Source organism: Nerophis ophidion, linkage group LG08 (assembly GCF_033978795.1).
Source record: "Nerophis ophidion isolate RoL-2023_Sa linkage group LG08, RoL_Noph_v1.0, whole genome shotgun sequence".
Taxonomy (NCBI): Eukaryota; Metazoa; Chordata; class Actinopteri; order Syngnathiformes; family Syngnathidae; genus Nerophis; species Nerophis ophidion.
The window spans coordinates 569,489-591,988 of record NC_084618.1 but is presented as its reverse complement, the minus strand read 5'-3'; the positions used below and the strand labels follow the sequence as shown (position 1 = coordinate 591,988).

The window sequence follows — 22,500 nt, the reverse complement described above, 5'->3', positions numbered from 1 at the left end:
ATATATATATATATGACATAAGACCCACGTAATCACCTCCACGCTCCTTTCGTCCGACACAGTAAAGCTGGCCGAGTCTGAGCCAATCAGAGTCCACGTTACTGAACAAACACACTCTGATTAGTTAGTTCTCTTGTAGTTCTACTTTTAGGTCTTTTTACACTTGAAAACGCTTAATTTAGGCTAAAAATATGCTTGAGAAAAAAACCATCTGCGAAACTCCAAAGCGCAATTTGGCAAAGAACGACCTAATTGTTTGTCATTTGTTGCAGATGATCCAACATAATATAAAAATATGGGGCGGTATAGCTCGGTTGGTAGAGCGGCCGTGTCAGCAACTGGAGGGTTGCAGGTTCGATTCCCGCTTCCGCCATCCTAGTCACTGCCGTTGTGTCCTTGGGCAAGACACTTGAGCCACCTGCTCCCAGTGCCACCCACACTGCTTTAAATGTCACTTAGATATTGGCTTTCACTATGTCAAGCACTTTGAGTCACTTGAGGGAAAAGCGCTATATAAATATAATTCACTTCATAATCTAATCTAATATAAGGACATCATCACCAGAACCCTGATTTTTATAGGAAATTAACTTTATTTACTAAAATGCAATTTTAGCTTCCATTTGCATCTGATTCTATCCTTGTAAATATTTTGTTTTAATATTGATAATATTACTTTTAATATAAATATAAGTCTGTATATTTATTAAGAATATAATTCAACTATTTTTGGGCTGTATAATATTTATAATAAATAATATTTGAGTTTTATTTTATGTGTTTTATAATTTTTTGTTATTCATAATAAAATATAGCATTTAATAGTTGAAAGTATGGATTTCTTTATGTCGTTTTATTTTGGGTGCAAATGATTACATTGTTGGTCACTTTAATATTATTGTTTTTTGTAATATTCTCAGTATTTTTATTTATGACAAAAAATATTATTTTATATTTGTACTTCTGTATTTTAATGTAGCTGTTGATACAAATGCATATTTAACATGGTAAACAAAAATGTTTTTTGTTTGTTTATTTTAAATTATGATTTTAATCCAGAACATTAATTCTAATATGTTTAGTGTCAAATATGTACAATAATAAATCCTATATTTACTTCTATTAATAATCATGTTTGTATTATACTTCTGGCTGCATGAGAGACAGGGCGGGGCTTGGGTTCCCATGGCGACCAATGACCTTGCCCCCCCCCCCCCCCACGTGAGTGTGTGTGTCGTTGCTGCTGAGAGCATGAGAGCTCACATGAAGGATGAGCGCTCAATATATGAGCAGTCATGAGAAATATGGGAAGAGAGGCGTCAGGGGGAGGGGCCAGCATCAGAAGGAGAGGGGGTCAACAGTCGCCATGTCGACCACACCCGTCATATTTCATACTTATGACCACCCGTCAGCTGACCTCATCCTGCTCAGCGATTGGTCGACACTCTGGTTAGGGGGAAGTGGTGAATACAGGAAGTAGTGAGAGAGAAGCTACTGTAACACGACTACTTTTCAATACACACACACACACACACACACACACACACACACACACACACACACACACACACACACACACACACACACACATATATATATACATCTATATACACATATATATATATATATATATATATATATATATATATATATATATGTATATAGTGACTAAAAATAGGTAGCAAAATCTAACATTTTATTCTACTAACCCTATATCATCAAAAACATTTCACATTGGAATTTAGTGGAAATAAATGATTAAATATGCATTAAGCATATGAAATACATCTGTTAAAGGCCTACTGAAGTGAGATGTTCTTATTTAAAGGGGGATAGCAGCTCCATTCTATGTGTCATACTTCATCATTTCACCATATTGCCATATTTTTGCTGAAAGGATTTAGTAGAGAACATCCACCATAAAGTTCGCAACTTTTGGTTGCTAATAAAAAAGCCTTGCCTTTACCGGAAGTAGCAGACGATGTGCGCATGATGTCACGGGTTGTAGGGCTCCTCACATCCTCACATTGTTTACAATCATGGCCACCAGCAGCGAGAGCGATTCGGACCAAGAAAGCGACGATTTCCTTATTAATTTGAACGAGGATGAAAGATTCGTGGATGAGGAAAGTGAGAGTGAAGGACTTGAAAGAAAAAAAACGACAAGGGCAGTGTGAGCGATTTAGATGTTATTAGACACATTTACTTGTGTAGCCGAGTGTCCTGGCTTGGCCTATACAGTGTACTTATATAATAAAATAATAAACGTGAGACATTAGAGCAGGTCTGGTAGCCAACGCTTCTTTAATGTGAACTCCTTTACACCTCTCTCTCCACAACCCCACACCTTACGTCACAGCCCCACGGCAACTCTGAAAGGACATAACTCCTCCTCCTCCTCCTCACACTCTCTGTTAACTTGGGACACCCTGAACTGTTTGTTACACTAGGATAATTCTGGAAAATCCCGTATCTGCTTATTGTGTTACTAGTGTTTTAGTGAGATTATATGGTCGTACATGAAAGTCGGAGGGGTGTGGCTACGGGTGTGGTGACCACCAGTGTCTCCGTGGGAAGCCACGTTTCTTAACGAGACGTAGGCAGCCGGGCTGAGATTTTCTTTTTTTCCCCCCTACTTCACGGTGTAAGCATCCAACTGTCAGGGGCGGCCGGTGGGAGGAAGCAAGAGAGTCCGCAGCTGCAGGAAGAACGACGTAAACTCTCCGCTCATGTCTACAGTAAGAGCCGACTTATTGCCACCATTTTCTCACCGAAACCTGCCGGTTGACATGTGGTAGGGAACCATGTTCGCTTGACCGCTCTGTTCCATAGTAAAGCTTCACCCTCGGGAATGTAAACAAGGAAACACCGGCTGTGTTTGTGTCGCTAAAGGCAGCCGCAATACACCGCTTCCCACCTACATCGTTCTTCTTTGATGTCTCCATTATCAACTGAACAAAATGCAAAAGATTCAGCAACACAGATGTCCAGGATACTGTGGAATTATGCTATTAAAGCAGACGACTTATAGCTTGGATCGGTACCTCCTTCCCACAGCTGCTTCCTCAGGGAAGTGGGTCAAGAACAGCGTAGCCTTTGGTTCCTGAACAGTTCAAAGAAAGTTCCATAAAATTGTTCAAAGAGGGTCCCATAAAATAAATCAAAGAGAGTTTGTAAAAATACTTAAAAGAGTTCCTCTGGAAGTTGGGCCGATCCTGCCATCTGTCCGCTTGGAAGTCCAAGTGGACTTTTACCAGCATTCTTCTTGGAAGGTTTCAGCCTTTTGGCTTCTTGTCCGGAACACAACGTAATACAAAGTATTTTTGGATCATTTACACACAATTTTTCTGACAATATGTATATATACTGTACATATATATGCACATTTATGTGTATAAGTGTATATATATATATATATATATATATATATATGTTCAATTAAATGTAAGTCAATGTGAATCTATTATATTGTAAATAAATATTTAAGCCTGCCCGTGTGAGCAATAAGAACATGTGATCTTTTTTTAGAGGTATCATTTAAACCTTTGGCTTGTAGAAAGCGTCCACCTTGTTGCCACGGCAACGTGCGCGAGCCGCCGCTCTTTTGTGCCAGCTAACAAAGATGGCGGCCCAGAGCCTGGTTTGGCACTCGCCACTTTGGGATGAATGATATCGCTCATGCCTCCAACAGGACAAAGTCCACAAGACGGCAAATGAAGGCCAGGTCCTTTTCTAAGTGAGGAAAGTGCTCCGTCGCCACGGTAACCACCTCTCCTTGAAGCCTGCACGTTGATGGATGCTAGCATGCGCCAAGGGTTTTTAAGGCTTTCATCTTCACCAAGTCCCTCTCTCTATTGGTCACGTGACATACTTCTTCTTCTCACCTTCAATGTCCTCTTCTTTCACTTCTCTCCTTCACTTCAGTCTAACTTCTTCTTCTCACCTTCAATGTCCTCTTCTTTCACTATTGACTTGTAAAGCTAAGTTGTCTCCTTCACTTCAGCCTAAGTCCAGCCTCTACAAAGACTAGTTTTGCAGCCTTAAAGATGGATTTTCTCACAAAAGTGTGCTAGATTTTGCAATCGTATCCATCAAGGGGGTTCAATATGAAATATAAAATATCCACTAAATATTCATTTATATTTAGGTAACAAGGCTTTTAATGTGAAAGGTACTTTTAGGGCAACTCTAGCCTAAACCTGTCAGGCTTTGATAAAAGGATTTGGACTCAGATGCAGATTTGGGACTTAAGACAGGCTTTTATTTTGACAATTTCTTTTTACCTCCCGAGTCAAGAAAAAACATCTATAATCACAAAAATAAACTACTCGGCGAAAAGGTTCCAGAAAAAGAAGGAACAACCGAAAATCACTCCGAACGGAGGAAAACACAAAAGTAAAGATGAACTATAAACAGTATTTAACAAAAAGCGCTCCAACAGGAGGACCAAAACAACATCTATGAAAAATTCTACACTAACTAATCTAATAAAGTATTTAACAAAAATAGTCACTCAAAAAGTTGAGGAATGAATGAACAACTTAACTGAAACTTACCACTGCGGCTGAATAACTAAATAATCAAAATCACTCTGCTGAGGAGGAAAAAAGGACAACTCCAAATATTCAAAAAGGGGTCCAGGATCAAGGGACATAAGGACAAGACAAGGCAAGGCATGGACAAAGACATGGACGCTAGAGAGCACCAATAAACCAGACTATCTGGCACAGAACAAAGAAAGGAGTGTGACGGTACAACGGGAGAAGAAGACGGCAGAGGAACGATGACGTCGTTAGCTGTCAGCGTATTTAATGACAGTTTAGTGTGTGAGTGAGATGTGTATTTAACCAAAGAGATGTAGTGTGACGAAGTGTGAGACTTATCTGAGTATGGTTGCCAGAGGGTGTTGAGGATGCGTGTTGGGATCCAGGCGGAAGTCCAGCAAGGAGCAAGGCGGAATCGAACGTCGGGGAGCAGGCAGATGGTCAAGGGCAGGAGCTTGGTTTCGTGGTCGTTAGGCAGGCGTGAGGTCGATGTCCAGGAAGGCAAGGGAAAATCCACGGGAGGTCCAAGGTGACGAGACACACAACTCGACGACAAGGAAGGATGGCGGGAGGCTGGAAGACGACACAACACAGGAGACAATGAGCACAACAGGGAAGGAGCACAGGGAAATAGTCTGCACATGCAGAGGAGCTAGATACGTGTGGGCTTACTGTACTGGGTACGTGAAGCTACGTTCTCGCGTCGGATCTCAGGCTGCGTCTGCTCTTGAAGGCAGCTCGCTCATCACAGGCAGGTGTGTAGTTTGGTGAGTGTTTGCAGGTGCGAGGAGGCACGCCCGCAGTGGAGAGAGAGCACATGTGGGAGTGGCCCGTGGTGTGCTTGTCCGGACGCCCAGCAGGAGGAGACATAGCAGGAAGAGAGGAAGCAGGAGTGTGACCCATAACAAGGAGTGAGCTTATAAACACATGAAGGTAATGGGGAACAGCTGGAAACAATCAGAGAACAGGGATGACGTCAGACTGATGACACAAAAGGAAGTGACCTGAAACCAGAGGAGAGTTACTTCTCAAATTAAAACCATAAGACAAAAAACCCAAAACAAGACATCCCTCACTGACGTGTGACAAAACCGGCTAGAGTGAAAGCTAACAGGTATGATGTCATCATCACAACAGTGAAGGCTAACAGGTATGATGTCATCATCACAACAGTGAAGGCTAACGGGTATGATGTCATCATCATAAGAGTGAAAGCTAACAGGTATGATGTCAGCATCATAACTAACAGGTACTATGTCATCATCATAACTAACAGGTATGATGTCATCATCATAAGAGTGAAAGCTAACAGGTATGATGTCAGCATCATAACTAACAGGTATGATGTCATCATCACAACAGTGAAGGCTAACAGGTATGATGTCATCATCATAAGAGTGAAAGCTAACAGGTATGATGTCAGCATCATAACTAACAGGTATTATGTCATCATCATAACTAACAGGTATGATGTCATCATCATAACTAACAGGTATGATGTCATCATCATAAGAGTGAAAGCTAACAGGTATGATGTCAGCATCATAACTAACAGGTACTATGTCATCATCATAACTAACAGGTATGATGTCATCATCATAAGAGTGAAAGCTAACAGGTATGATGTCAGCATCATAACTAACAGGTATGATGTCATCATCACAACAGTGAAGGCTAACAGTTATGATGTCATCATCATAAGAGTGAAAGCTAACAGGTATGATGTCAGCATCATAACTAACAGGTATTATGTCATCATCATAACTAACAGGTATGATGTCATCATCATAACTAACAGGTATGATGTCATCATCATAAGAGTGAAAGCTAACAGGTATGATGTCAGCATCATAACTAACAGGTATGATGTCATCATCATAAGAGTGAAAGCTAACAGGTATGATGTCAGCATCATAACTAACAGGTACTATGTCATCATCATAACTAACAGGTATGATGTCATCATCATAAGAGTGAAAGCTAACAGGTATGATGTCAGCATCATAACTAACAGGTATGATGTCATCATCACAACAGTGAAGGCTAACAGGTATGATGTCATCATCATAAGAGTGAAAGCTAACAGGTATGATGTCAGCATCATAACTAACAGGTATTATGTCATCATCATAACTAACAGGTATGATGTCATCATCATAACTAACAGGTATGATGTCATCATCATAAGAGTGAAAGCTAACAGGTATGATGTCAGCATCATAACTAACAGGTATGATGTCATCATCATAAGAGTGAAAGCTAACAGGTATGATGTCAGCATCATAACTAACAGGTATGATGTCATCATCATAAGAGTGAAAGCTAACAGGTATGATGTCAGCATCATAACTAACAGGTATGATGTCATCATCATAAGAGTGAAAGCTAACAGGTATGATGTCATCATCATAAGAGTGAAAGCTAACAGGTATGATGTCAGCATCATAACTAACAGGTATGATGTCAGCATCATAACTAACAGGTATGATGTCATCATCATAAGAGTGAAAGCTAACAGGTATGATGTCAGCATCATAACTAACAGGTATGATGTCATCATCATAAGAGTGAAAGCTAACAGGTATGATGTCATCATCATAAGAGTGAAAGCTAACAGGTATGATGTCATCATCATAAGAGTGAAAGCTAACATGTATGATGTCATCATCATAAGAGTGAAAGCTAACAGGTATGATGTCACCTAGCGGCAGCATGTAGATGCTGAAGAGTGCAGGGCCAAGGACCGAACCCTGGGGAACTCCACACGTTACCTTAACGTAGTCCGAGGTCACATTGTTATGGGAGACACACTGCATCTTGTCAGTAAGATAAGAGTTAAATTAAGACAAGGCTAAGTCTGACATACCAATTCCTGTTTTGATACGCTCTAATCAAATATTATGATGGAGGGTATGGAAAGCAGCGCTAAGATGAAGGAGCAGCAACATAGATGACATCCATGGTTAGCAATAGATCATTAGTCATGTTTGCGAGGGCTGTGATTTGCCCTGAAACCGGATTGAAAGGTTTCACATAGATTGTTAGACGCTAAGTGTTCATTTAGCTGCTCTGCAACTATTTTTTGGAGGATTTTGGAGATAAAGGGAAGGTGAGACAGCGGTTCGTAGTTTACCATGAGGTCAGGATGGAGGTTAGGTCTTTTGAGCAGAGGATGAATAACCACTTTTTTGAATGCTAGGGGAACAGTGCCAGAGGAAAGTGGTACGTTTATAATATTTAGCACTGACGGACCTAATAGTACAAAGAGCTCCTTGATAAGTTTCCCAGGAAGAGGGTCAAGTCAACATGTTATTTGTTTTGATTGTTTAATTGTTTGTTTAGGATCCCCATTAGCCGACACATCAGCGACAGGCTAGTAGTCTTCCTGGGGTCCTCATTCAAATAGAAGTGACAACAAGATACTCAAAATGCAGTCATCATACAATAACAATACATACATCATCATCATGGATGCACAACAATAAAAATATACAGTTAGAACCAAGCAAAGGCAAAAACAATGAATGAAAACAGCATCTCAATGCAGATAATGTTTTGACCCATAATATACTGACCTGTACTCTATTGACACATAAAGTACTGAACAATACTATACTGACCCGTAATGTACTGACCCTTACAGTACTGCCCTGTACTCTATTGACACATAAAGTACTGAACAATACTATACTGACCCGTACTGTACTGACCCTTACAGTACTGCCCTGTACTCTATTGACCCATAAAGTACTGAACAATACTATACTGACTCGTAATGTACTGACCCTTACAGTACTGCCCTGTACTCTATTGACACATAAAGTACTGAACTATAATGCGGAGCTATAATGTTGTAGCTGGGACGCATAACAGCCCTGCTAGACTTTTGACAAGAACAAGAAAGTTTGATCACATTACGCCTGTACTGTATATACCTTTATATACATATATACATACATATATACCTATACTGTATATACCTTTATATACATATATACATACATATATACCTGTACTGTATATACCTTTATATACATATATACATACATATATACCTATACTGTATATACCTTTATATACATATATACATACATATATACCTGTACTGGCTCACCTGCACTGGCTTCCTGTGCACTTAAGATGTGACTTTAAGGTTTTACTACTTACGTATAAAATACTACACGGTCTAGCTCCATCCTATCTTGCCGATTGTATTGTACCATATGTCCCGGCAAGAAATCTGCGTTCAAAGGACTCCGGCTTGTTGGTGATTCCCAAGGCCCAAAAAAAGTCTGCGGGCTATAGAGCGTTTTCCGTTCGGGCTCCAGTACTCTGGAATGCCCTCCCGGTAACAGTTCGAGATACCACCTCAGTAGAAGCATTTAAGTCTCACCTTAAAACTCATTTGTATACTGTAGCCTTTAAATAGACTCCCTTTTTGGACCAGTTGATCTGCTGTTTCTTTTCTTTTTCTTCTATGTCCCACTCTCCCCTGTGGAGGGGGTCCGGTCCGATCCGGTGGCCATGTACTGCTTGCCTGTGTATCGGCTGGGACATCTCTGCGCTGCTGATCCGCCTCCGCTTGGGATGGTTTCCTGGTGGCTCCGCTGTGAACGGGACTCTCGCTGCTGAGTTGGACCCGCTTTGGACTGGACTCTTGCGACTGTGTTGGATCCATTGTGGATTGAACTTTCACAGTATCATGTTAGACCCGCTCGACATCCATTGCTTTCCTCCTCTCTAAGGTTCTCATAGTCATTATTGTCACAGACGTCCCACTGGATCATTATTGTCACCGATGTCCCACTGGGTGTGAGTTTTCCTTGCCCTTATGTGGGCCTACCGAGGATGTCGTGGTGGTTTGTGCAGCCCTTTGAGACACTAGTGATTTAGGGCTATATAAGTAAACATTGATTGATTGATTGATTGAATGTGATGACCTATGTTGACCCTTAGGTTACTGACTCATACTGTACTTACCCGTACTGCACTGACCTGTACTGTATTGACCCATAATGTACAAACAACACAATACTGTACTGACCCATTAAGTACTGACCCATTAAGTACTGACCCGTACTGCAAGTGCAGGGAGCTTTGATAATGATGCGGAGTGCATGAAGAAGTGGATTTCAGCTCTTTGAAAGCATGTATGTTGTACAACAACACAACACAAGCAGTGTTGTAGTGGCACTGCTTGTAAACAACACAGCAACACAACACAACACAACACAATCAGTGTTGTAGTGGCACTGCTTGTAAACAACACAGCAACACAACACAGTGTTGTAGTGGCACTGCTTGTAAACAACACAGCAACACAACACAAACAGTGTTGTAGTGGCACTGCTTGTAAACAACACAGCAACACAACACAACACAAGAGAAGCAGTGTTGTAGTGGCACTGCTTGTAAACAACACAGCAACACAACACAAGAGAAGCAGTGTTGTAGTGGCACTGCTTGTAAACAACACAGCAACACAACACAAACAGTGTTGTAGTGGCACTGCTTGTAAGCAACACAGCAACACAACACAACACAAGAGAAGCAGTGTTGTAGTGGCACTGCTTGTAAACAACACAGCAACACAACACAAACAGTGTTGTAGTGGCACTGCTTGTAAACAACACAGCAACACAACACAACACAAGAGAAGCAGTGTTGTAGTGGCACTGCTTGTAAGCAACACAGCAACACAACACAACACAACACAAGCAGTGTTGTAGTGGTACTGCTTGTAAACAACACAGCAACACAACACAACACAAGAGAAGCAGTGTTGTAGTGGCACTGCTTGTAAACAACACAGCAACACAACACAACACAAGAGAAGCAGTGTTGTAGTGGCACTGCTTGTAAACAACACAGCAACACAACACAAACAGTGTTGTAGTGGCACTGCTTGTAAACAACACAGCAACACAACACAACACAAGAGAAGCAGTGTTGTAGTGGCACTGCTTGTAAGCAACACAGCAACACAACACAACACAACACAAGCAGTATTGTAGTGGCACTGCTTGTAAACAACACAGCAACACAACACAACACAAGAGAAGCAGTGTTGTAGTGGCACTGCTTGTAAACAACACAGCAACACAACACAAACAGTGTTGTAGTGGCACTGCTTGTAAACAACACAGCAACACAACACAACACAAGAGAAGCAGTGTTGTAGTGGCACTGCTTGTAAGCAACACAGCAACACAACACAACACAACACAAGCAGTGTTGTAGTGGCACTGCTTGTAAACAACACAGCAACACAACACAACACAAGAGAAGCAGTGTTGTAGTGGCACTGCTTGTAAACAACACAGCAACACAACACAACACAAGAGAAGCAGTGTTGTAGTGGCACTGCTTGTAAACAACACAGCAACACAACACAACACAGTGTTGTAGTGGCACTGCTTGTAAACAACACAGCAACACAACACAAACAGTGTTGTAGTGGCACTGCTTGTAAGCAACACAGCAACACAACACAACACAAGAGAAGCAGTGTTGTAGTGGCACTGCTTGTAAACAACACAGCAACACAACACAAACAGTGTTGTAGTGGCACTGCTTGTAAACAACACAGCAACACAACACAACACAAGAGAAGCAGTGTTGTAGTGGCACTGCTTGTAAGCAACACAGCAACACAACACAACACAACACAAGCAGTGTTGTAGTGGCACTGCTTGTAAACAACACAGCAACACAACACAACACAACACAAGCAGTGTTGTAGTGGCACTGCTTGTAAACAACACAGCAACACAACACAACACAAGAGAAGCAGTGTTGTAGTGGCACTGCTTGTAAACAACACAGCAACACAACACAACACAGTGTTGTAGTGGCACTGCTTGTAAACAACACAGCAACACAACACAACACAGTGTTGTAGTGGCACTGCTTGTAAACAACACAGCAACACAACACAACACAACACAAGCAGTGTTGTAGTGGCACTGCTTGTAAACAACACAGCAACACAACACAACACAACACAAGAGAAGCAGTGTTGTAGTGGCACTGCTTGTAAGCAACACAGCAACACAACACAACACAACACAAGCAGTGTTGTAGTGGCACTGCTTGTAAACAACACAGCAACACAACACAAACAGTGTTGTGGTGGCACTGCTTGTAAACAACACAGCAACACAACACAACACAAGAGAAGCAGTGTTGTAGTGGCACTGCTTGTAAACAACACAGCAACACAACACAAACAGTGTTGTGGTGGCACTGCTTGTAAGCAACACAGCAACACAACACAAGAGAAGCAGTGTTGTAGTGGCACTGCTTGTAAACAACACAGCAACACAACACAAACAGTGTTGTGGTGGCACTGCTTGTAAACAACACAGCAACACAACACAAACAGTGTTGTAGTGGCACTGCTTGTAAGCAACACAGCAACACAACACAACACAAGAGAAGCAGTGTTGTAGTGGCACTGCTTGTAAGCAACACAGCAACACAACACAACACAAGAGAAGCAGTGTTGTAGTGGCACTGCTTGTAAACAACACAGCAACACAACACAAACAGTGTTGTGGTGGCACTGCTTGTAAGCAACACAGCAACACAACACAAACAGTGTTGTAGTGGCACTGCTTGTAAGCAACACAGCAACACAACACAACACAAGAGAAGCAGTGTTGTAGTGGCACTGCTTGTAAACAACACAGCAACACAACACAACACAAGAGAAGCAGTGTTGTAGTGGCACTGCTTGTAAGCAACACAGCAACACAACACAAACAGTGTTGTGGTGGCACTGCTTGTAAGCAACACAGCAACACAACACAACACAGTGTTGTAGTGGCACTGCTTGTAAACAACACAGCAACACAACACAACACAACACAAGCAGTGTTGTAGTGGCACTGCTTGTAAACAACACAGCAACACAACACAACACAACACAAGAGAAGCAGTGTTGTAGTGGCACTGCTTGTAAGCAACACAGCAACACAACACAACACAACACAAGCAGTGTTGTAGTGGCACTGCTTGTAAACAACACAGCAACACAACACAAACAGTGTTGTGGTGGCACTGCTTGTAAACAACACAGCAACACAACACAACACAAGAGAAGCAGTGTTGTAGTGGCACTGCTTGTAAACAACACAGCAACACAACACAAACAGTGTTGTGGTGGCACTGCTTGTAAGCAACACAGCAACACAACACAAGAGAAGCAGTGTTGTAGTGGCACTGCTTGTAAACAACACAGCAACACAACACAAACAGTGTTGTGGTGGCACTGCTTGTAAGCAACACAGCAACACAACACAAACAGTGTTGTAGTGGCACTGCTTGTAAGCAACACAGCAACACAACACAACACAAGAGAAGCAGTGTTGTAGTGGCACTGCTTGTAAGCAACACAGCAACACAACACAACACAAGAGAAGCAGTGTTGTAGTGGCACTGCTTGTAAACAACACAGCAACACAACACAAACAGTGTTGTGGTGGCACTGCTTGTAAGCAACACAGCAACACAACACAAACAGTGTTGTAGTGGCACTGCTTGTAAGCAACACAGCAACACAACACAACACAAGAGAAGCAGTGTTGTAGTGGCACTGCTTGTAAACAACACAGCAACACAACACAACACAAGAGAAGCAGTGTTGTAGTGGCACTGCTTGTAAGCAACACAACAAATTGAAAAGCAACAAATTGAGTTGAACTGCAGCAATTTAGTGGTGAAAAATGTGCACAGAAGCTTGTGGATGGCTAGCAAAAGCACCTTATTGCAGGTAAACTTGCCAAGGTCACATGGAAGCAAATATGAACATTGCTGTACGTATACTTTTGACACAAATATGAACATTGCTGTACGTATACTTTTGACACAAATATGAACATTGCTGTACGTATACTTTTGACACAGCACATTTTCAGTAGAGACATAATAAATTCATCAAAGAAGCAAAGTTCATGAGTGTTTTTTGTGAGCAACAAGTATGTGCTCCAATCACTACATCACAACAACAAGTATGTGCTCCAATCACTACATCACAACAACAAGTATGTGCTCCAATCACTACATCACAACAACAAGTATGTGCTCCAATCACTACATCACAACAACAAGTATGTGCTCCAATCACTACATCACAACAACAAGTATGTGCTCCAATCACTACATCACAACAACAAGTATGTGCTCCAATCACTACATCACAACAACAAGTATGTGCTCCAATCACTACATCACAACAACAAGTATGTGCTCCAATCACTACATCACAACAACAAGTATGTGCTCCAATCACTACATCACAACAACAAGTATGTGCTCCAATCACTACATCACAACAACAAGTATGTGCTCCAATCACTACATCACAAACACATAAGACATGACATCATCTTCTTTACATATACTGTATGCAAATAAATAAATATGCATATATATGCATATTTCTATGTATGCATATTTATATATATCTGCATGTATCATTCTTCTTATGTAATTGTTGTGATGCTAGTATATCTGCGTGTGTGTTTGCTCTCTGCAGGAAGTTGATGGAGAGTCTTTCGAATGACAGCCGGCACCGTGGTCATCACTGGTGGAATCCTTGCTACTGTCATCTTGCTGCTGATCATCGCAGTACTTTGTTACTGCAGGCTGCAGGTGAGTACCTCCGCCAAGTACTTTGTTACTGCAGGCTGCAGGTGAGTACCTCCGCCAAGTACTTTGTTACTGCAGGCTGCAGGTGAGTACCTCCGCCAAGTACTTTGTTACTGCAGGCTGCAGGTGAGTACCTCTGCCAAGTACTTTGTTACTGCAGGCTGCAGGTGAGTACCTCTGCCAAGTACTTTGTTACTGCAGGCTGCAGGTGAGTACCTCCGCCAAGTACTTTGTTACTGCAGGCTGCAGGTGAGTACCTCTGCCAAGTACTTTGTTACTGCAGGCTGCAGGTGAGTACCTCCGCCAAGTACTTTGTTACTGCAGGCTGCAGGTGAGTACCTCTGCCAAGTACTTTGTTACTGCAGGCTGCAGGTGAGTACCTCCGCCAAGTACTTTGTTACTGCAGGCTGCAGGTGAGTACCTCTGCCAAGTACTTTGTTACTGCAGGCTGCAGGTGAGTACCTCCGCCAAGTACTTTGTTACTGCAGGCTGCAGGTGAGTACCTCTGCCAAGTACTTTGTTACTGCAGGCTGCAGGTGAGTACCTCTGCCAAGTACTTTGTTACTGCAGGCTGCAGGTGAGTACCTCCGCCAAGTACTTTGTTACTGCAGGCTGCAGGTGAGTACCTCCGCCAAGTACTTTGTTACTGCAGGCTGCAGGTGAGTACCTCTGCCAAGTACTTTGTTACTGCAGGCTGCAGGTGAGTACCTCCGCCAAGTACTTTGTTACTGCAGGCTGCAGGTGAGTACCTCTGCCAAGTACTTTGTTACTGCAGGCTGCAGGTGAGTACCTCCGCCAAGTACTTTGTTACTGCAGGCTGCAGGTGAGTACCTCTGCCAAGTACTTTGTTACTGCAGGCTGCAGGTGAGTACCTCCGCCAAGTACTTTGTTACTGCAGGCTGCAGGTGAGTACCTCTGCCAAGTACTTTGTTACTGCAGGCTGCAGGTGAGTACCTCTGCCAAGTACTTTGTTACTGCAGGCTGCAGGTGAGTACCTCCGCCAAGTACTTTGTTACTGCAGGCTGCAGGTGAGTACCTCCGCCAAGTACTTTGTTACTGCAGGCTGCAGGTGAGTACCTCCGCCAAGTACTTTGTTACTACAGGCTGCAGGTGAGTACCTCCCCCAAGTACTTTGTTACTGCAGGCTGCAGGTGAGTACCTCCGCCAAGTACTTTGTTACTGCAGGCTGCAGGTGACTACCTCTGCCAAGTACTTTGTTACTGCAGGCTGCAGGTGACTACCTCTGCCAAGTACTTTGTTACTGCAGGCTGCAGGTGAGTACCTCCGCCAAGTACTTTGTTACTGCAGGCTGCAGGTGAGTACCTCCGCCAAGTACTTTGTTACTGCAGGCTGCAGGTGAGTACCTCCGCCAAGTACTTTGTTACTACAGGCTGCAGGTGAGTACCTCCCCCAAGTACTTTGTTACTGCAGGCTGCAGGTGAGTACCTCCGCCAAGTACTTTGTTACTGCAGGCTGCAGGTGAGTACCTCTGCCAAGTACTTTGTTACTGCAGGCTGCAGGTGACTACCTCTGCCAAGTACTTTGTTACTGCAGGCTGCAGGTGAGTACCTCCGCCAAGTACTTTGTTACTACAGGTGAGTACCTCCGCCAAGTACTTTGTTACTGCAGGTGAGTACCTGTGCCAAGTACTTTGTTACTGCAGGTGAGTACCTGTGCCAAGGGGCGCTCTGCTCTGTGGTTTGTCATGTTTTTCCACATGGAAGAGGAACGTTCTTTGGAGTTTTGGATTTCTAGCATCATGGCCACGAAGCCGAGGTCTTCTTTTCATTCATCAACTGCAATCAAAGCAAGAAATCTAACAATCACACTTGATGACTGCGTTTGAAGGTCAAATTGCGATGTATATTTATTATTATATACTGTATGTTGTCCTTTAGGTATATTTATTATTATATACTGTATGTTGTCCTTTAGGTATATTTATTGTTGTATTTTCAAAACATGCATTCTTGTATTTTGTTATATTTATTAGTTTTTCTTCGACTTAGACAAACTTTATTGATCTACAAGGGAAAGTGTTATTTTTGTTCTGTTATTATCATTATTTTTTACCATAACATCTGTTGTTTTTAATTATATTTTATTATTATTTTTTTTAATAATTTTGACATATTTTTTATTAAATGTGTTCTTTAATGTGTAGTTGTATTATGTTTTTGTTGTAATTTTTGCTTTTTTTTGTTGTATTTTCTTTTAATTTTTGTCATATTTCATATTGACATTTATTGCTGTAATTGACTTTTCTGTTACAGTACTTGTTATATTTTTGTCGTAATTAAAATTGTTGTATGTATTACTTGTTTGTCATTTTTGTTATGTTGTGTTATATATATTGTCATGTTTATTTTAGTATCTTAGTTATATTTTGTTGTATAATTTGTTTCTGTTGTATTTCTTATGTTTTAATGTATTTATTTTTTACATTTTTCGTTCAATTTATTTATTTTAGTTTTTTTTCTTTTTAAAAAACACTTTTTGTTGTATTTTTATGTTGTTGTTATATGTCTTGTTATATTTATGGTTCAGGTTATATTTGTGTTATGTTTGTGTTATTTGTTTGTATTTTTTTTTGCTGTAGTTATTTTTGTCCTAAATAAAATTGTTATATGGATTACTTGTGTTATATTTATTGTAATATTTATTTTTGTATTTTTGTTAGATTTCCGTTGTATAAATTGTTATATTTGTGTTATAATAATTTTGTACTTTTCTATTTTATTTTTGTTGTATGTATAGTTATTGTTGTTTCTTGTGTTTTTAAAATATTTTTGCTGTGTTTGTGTAAAGCCCTGCGATGACGTGGCAACTTGTCCAGGGTGTATTCTGCCTTCCGCACGATTGTAGCTGAGATAGGCACCAGCGCCCCCCGCGACCCCAAAGGCGCTCACCAGGTCCCATCAGGAGCAAGGGTGAAGTGTCTTGCCCAAGGACACAACGGACGTGACTAGGATGGTAGAAGGTGGGGATTGAACCAGGAACCCTCAGATTGCTGGCACAGCCACTCTACCAACTTCGCCACGCCGCCCCAGGTGGAAATATCCGGGACATGCCAGCATGACCCGCAGGGGGCGCCATTCATCCAAAAACAATCCTAATTCTGTTACGTTCTCCGGATGTGGGACCCCAAGGTGCAGAGTCGGCAGGCGTAGTGCGGGCCAACATGTGGAAAACACGAAGGACTAGTGCAGCAGGGGAGTGCACAGGAAGCAGAAGCACATGGGGAAGCAAGGATGAAGCCCCGAGTGATTAGTGATCAGAGGTGCAGAGTCGGCAGGCGTAGTGCAGGCCAACATGTGGAAAACACGAAGGACTAGTGCAGCAGGGGAGTGCACAGGAAGCAGAAGCACATGGGGAAGCAAGGATGAAGCCCCGAGTGATTAGTGATCAGAGGTGCAGAGTCGGCGGGTGTAGTGCAGGCCACCATGTGGAAAACACGAAGGACTAGTGCAGCAGGGGAGTGCACAGGAAGCAGAAGCACATGGAGAAGCAAGGATGAAGCCCCGAGTGATTAGTGATCAGAGGTGCAGAGTCGGCAGGCGTAGTGCAGGCCAACATGTGGAAAACACGAAGGACTAGTGCAGCAGGGGAGTGCACAGGAAGCAGAAGCACATGGAGAAGCAAGGATGAAGCCCCGAGTGATTAGTGATCAGAGGTGCAGAGTCGGCAGGCGTAGTGCAGGCCAACATGTGGAAAACACGAAGGACTAGTGCAGCAGGGGAGTGCACAGGAAGCAGAAGCACATGGAGAAGCAAGGATGAAGCCCCGAGTGATTAGTGATCAGAGGTGCAGAGTCGGCAGGCGTAGTGCGGGCCAACATGTGGAAAACACGAAGGACTAGTGCAGCAGGGGAGTGCACAGGAAGCAGAAGCACATGGGGAAGCAAGGATGAAGCCCCGAGTGATTAGTGATCAGAGGTGCAGAGTCGGCGGGTGTAGTGCAGGCCACCATGTGGAAAACACGAAGGACTAGTGCAGCAGGGGAGTGCACAGGAAGCAGAAGCACATGGAGAAGCAAGGATGAAGCCCCGAGTGATTAGTGATCAGAGGTGCAGAGTCGGCAGGCGTAGTGCAGGCCACCATGTGGAAAACACGAAGGACTAGTGCAGCAGGGGAGTGCACAGGAAGCAGAAGCACATGGGGAAGCAAGGATGAAGCCCCGAGTGATTAGTGATCAGAGGTGCAGAGTCGGCGGGTGTAGTGCAGGCCACCATGTGGAAAACACGAAGGACTAGTGCAGCAGGGGAGTGCACAGGAAGCAGAAGCACATGGAGAAGCAAGGATGAAGCCCCGAGTGATTAGTGATCAGAGGTGCAGAGTCGGCAGGCGTAGTGCAGGCCAACATGTGGAAAACACGAAGGACTAGTGCAGCAGGGGAGTGCACAGGAAGCAGAAGCACATGGAGAAGCAAGGATGAAGCCCCGAGTGATTAGTGATCAGAGGTGCAGAGTCGGCAGGCGTAGTGCGGGCCAACATGTGGAAAACACGAAGGACTAGTGCAGCAGGGGAGTGCACAGGAAGCAGAAGCACATGGGGAAGCAAGGATGAAGCCCCGAGTGATTAGTGATCAGAGGTGCAGAGTCGGCGGGTGTAGTGCAGGCCACCATGTGGAAAACACGAAGGACTAGTGCAGCAGGGGAGTGCACAGGAAGCAGAAGCACATGGAGAAGCAAGGATGAAGCCCCGAGTGATTAGTGATCAGAGGTGCAGAGTCGGCAGGCGTAGTGCAGGCCACCATGTGGAAAACACGAAGGACTAGTGCAGCAGGGGAGTGCACAGGAAGCAGAAGCACATGGGGAAGCAAGGATGAAGCCCCGAGTGATTAGTGATCAGAGGTGCAGAGTCGGCGGGTGTAGTGCAGGCCACCATGTGGAAAACACGAAGGACTAGTGCAGCAGGGGAGTGCACAGGAAGCAGAAGCACATGGAGAAGCAAGGATGAAGCCCCGAGTGATTAGTGATCAGAGGTGCAGAGTCGGCAGGCGTAGTGCAGGCCAACATGTGGAAAACACGAAGGACTAGTGCAGCAGGGGAGTGCACAGGAAGCAGAAGCACATGGAGAAGCAAGGATGAAGCCCCGAGTGATTAGTGATCAGAGGTGCAGAGTCGGCAGGCGTAGTGCGGGCCAACATGTGGAAAACACGAAGGACTAGTGCAGCAGGGGAGTGCACAGGAAGCAGAAGCACATGGGGAAGCAAGGATGAAGCCCCGAGTGATTAGTGATCAGAGGTGCAGAGTCGGCAGGCGTAGTGCAGGCCAACATGTGGAAAACACGAAGGACTAGTGCAGCAGGGGAGTGCACAGGAAGCAGAAGCACATGGGGATGCAAGGATGAAGCCCCGAGTGATTAGTGATCAGAGGTGCAGAGTCGGCGGGTGTAGTGCAGGCCACCATGTGGAAAACACGAAGGACTAGTGCAGCAGGGGAGTGCACAGGAAGCAGAAGCACATGGAGAAGCAAGGATGAAGCCCCGAGTGATTAGTGATCAGAGGTGCAGAGTCGGCAGGCGTAGTGCAGGCCAACATGTGGAAAACACGAAGGACTAGTGCAGCAGGGGAGTGCACAGGAAGCAGAAGCACATGGGGAAGCAAGGATGAAGCCCCGAGTGATTAGTGATCAGAGGTGCAGAGTCGGCGGGTGTAGTGCAGGCCACCATGTGGAAAACACGAAGGACTAGTGCAGCAGGGGAGTGCACAGGAAGCAGAAGCACATGGAGAAGCAAGGATGAAGCCCCGAGTGATTAGTGATCAGAGGTGCAGAGTCGGCAGGTGTAGTGCAGGCCAACATGTGGAAAACACGAAGGACTAGTGCAGCAGGGGAGTGCACAGGAAGCAGAAGCACATGGAGAAGCAAGGATGAAGCCCCGAGTGATTAGTGATCAGAGGTGCAGAGTCGGCGGGTGTAGTGCAGGCCACCATGTGGAAAACACGAAGGACTAGTGCAGCAGGGGAGTGCACAGGAAGCAGAAGCACATGGAGAAGCAAGGATGAAGCCCCGAGTGATTAGTGATCAGAGGTGCAGAGTCGGCAGGTGTAGTGCAGGCCAACATGTGGAAAACACGAAGGACTAGTGCAGCAGGGGAGTGCACAGGAAGCAGAAGCACATGGAGAAGCAAGGATGAAGCCCCGAGTGATTAGTGACCAGAGGCGAGTGAGTCTCCTGATCACTAATCAGTACAACGGGCGCTCAGTGGACATTAAAAACAAGTGTGCTGGACAGGAAGTAAACACCAACAATACATGAGGTCAGACCGGACCTAAGACCCAAGACCTGTAACCTGCTTGAAGTGGCAAACGTAAACAATAATCACATGTTGTGGATTCCTTCAAATGTTAATTATGAATCACAGTCTTTTAGTCCAGCTCCAGGACCAGGACCAAGACCAGTCTTACGTCTTTGGTTTGGATTTCTGATCAATGAGCGGATCTTTGGACTTTAAAGAACAAAAGTTCAGGATGCCTCAGGGTTAGTTCTCGGGTCGTAATCAGTAGACCAAGATCATTCTCAAGTATTCGGGTTGAAATCCCACAAGGTCTTCAGAGTCCATATCTTCCGGTCAAACGTCCACATGAAGCTCTCACTTCTTAAGGTTGTTTGGAGTCACAATTCGGTATTTGATCTGAAGTCTGTGTTGTTTATCGGATCTTTGAGCATCAAGTCTAAGGGTTTGAGGGGCCGTAAGGGACAGGTCTATGGCGTACATTCATTGTGAATTATGGGGTCTTCAGAGTCCATATCTGTGTGTCAAACGTCAGAAATATTGTCTCACTTTTTAAGGTTGTTTAGAGTAAGAATCTGAAGGCTGTGTTGGTAATTTGATCATTGAGCAGCAAGTCTAAGGTGCAGGTCTTCATGATCCAATCAATGTGAATTCTCGGGTCCAAGTGAGGTCTCAAGTCTTCAGTTTAAACCCTGATAAGTGATCAGATGTTTGGACATTTACCAACAAAAATTCAATGTGTCAAAAAATGAGGTGTCTTATGGTCCATTCCCAGGTCCAAATCTATAGACCAAAACTATTATTAAATATTTTGGTTGGAATCCCACAAGGTCTTCAAAGTCCATACAGTATCTTTGTGTCAAACATCAGAACGAATGTGTCACTTCTTTTCTACCGCTTGTCCCGTTCGAGGCAGCAAGGGGGTGCAGGGGGGGGGGGGGGGGGTGCTTGGAGCCTATCTCAGCTGCATTGGGGCGGAAGGCGATGTACACCCTGGACAAGTCATCACCTCATCACAGGGCTAACAAAGAGAGACAACATTCACACTCTAGGGACCATTTAGTGTTGCCAATCAACCTATGACTTGGCATCCAGTTGTTGTGAATTATCAGGTCTTTGAGGAACAAGTCTAAGTCAGGTCTCAAGTCTTCGGGTTGGAATGCTGATCAATGATCAGATCTTTGAACTTTTAAGAACCAAAAATTTGGTCTATCGGGGTCAGTTTTCAGGTCTTAATCTGTAGACCAAGACTTTTTTCATTATTTGGGTTGGAATCCCACATGGTCTTCATAGTCTGTTTGGTTTTGAAACCTGGTATATGATCTGAAGTATGTATCTGTTGTTAGATCTTTGAGCAGAAAGTCTAAGGAGCAGGTCAATATGAATTCTCGGGCCTTTGAAGAACAACTCCAAGTCAGGTATCAAGTCTATGGGTTGGAATCCTGATCAATGATCAGATCTTTACACATTCAAGAACAGAAGTTCAAGGTGTCAAAAATGAGGTGTTTTAGGGTCAGTTCAGAGGTTTTAAACTAAAGTCCAAGTGACATGTTTAGGGCACAAAATACTGAAAATCTACTTGGTCTCATGTTCAAAGACCAGGACTTTATTGGATCAAAGAGAGTTGATATTCTACTTGGCTTGGAATCCAGACCAAAGACCTGAGATTCCACTTGGACTTAAGCTCCAAGGACAAGATTCCAGCTCAGAGACCTGACCTTACATGTGGTCTAAAGACTACTTGAGTGTGTTCTATGACGTCCTATGATGTTTGACATGAATGTTTCGTCCCTCCAGTATTACTGCTGTAAGAAAGAAGAGTCCGAGTCGGAGGAGGAGGAGCCGGACTTCGCCGTCACATCCCGCCTGCCGCCGGTCCACTCCAACCACAACATTGTGGCGGCCACGGCCGCCGCCTCCTCCATCCCCAATGGCCCCGCCCTCTTCCCCACCCCGCCGCTGGCCAGGAAGCTGACGCGCTCGCAGACCTTCTGCCCGTCGTGCACTCACTACGAGCTGCCCTTCTACCTGCAGCCGCCGCCGGCCCCGCAGCTCCACCAGGCCGAGGC

General features: G+C 43.9%; 1 protein-coding gene and 1 long non-coding RNA gene across 2 annotated transcripts in view; one reads left to right on the top strand and one right to left on the bottom strand.

Moving 5' to 3' along the window:
• The window catches only part of fam163ba (family with sequence similarity 163 member B, genome duplicate a), a 24,534-nt gene that overhangs the window by 1,666 nt on the left and 368 nt on the right, over nucleotides 1-22,500 (top strand). The window contains exons 2-3 of the mRNA XM_061907285.1: nucleotides 14,083-14,198; nucleotides 22,229-22,500. The exon at nucleotides 22,229-22,500 is cut by the window's right edge and continues 368 nt beyond it. Of these exons, the coding sequence (XP_061763269.1) occupies nucleotides 14,106-14,198; nucleotides 22,229-22,500 (365 nt within the window). The 5' untranslated portion in view covers nucleotides 14,083-14,105. The remainder of the gene's footprint in view (nucleotides 1-14,082; nucleotides 14,199-22,228) is intronic.
• Nucleotides 4,790-5,445, bottom strand: LOC133557004 (uncharacterized). The gene is made up of 2 exons (XR_009807644.1): nucleotides 5,217-5,445; nucleotides 4,790-5,117 (listed from the first exon to the last, which is right to left on the bottom strand). It is a non-coding gene; the product is annotated as an uncharacterized LOC133557004 (long non-coding RNA).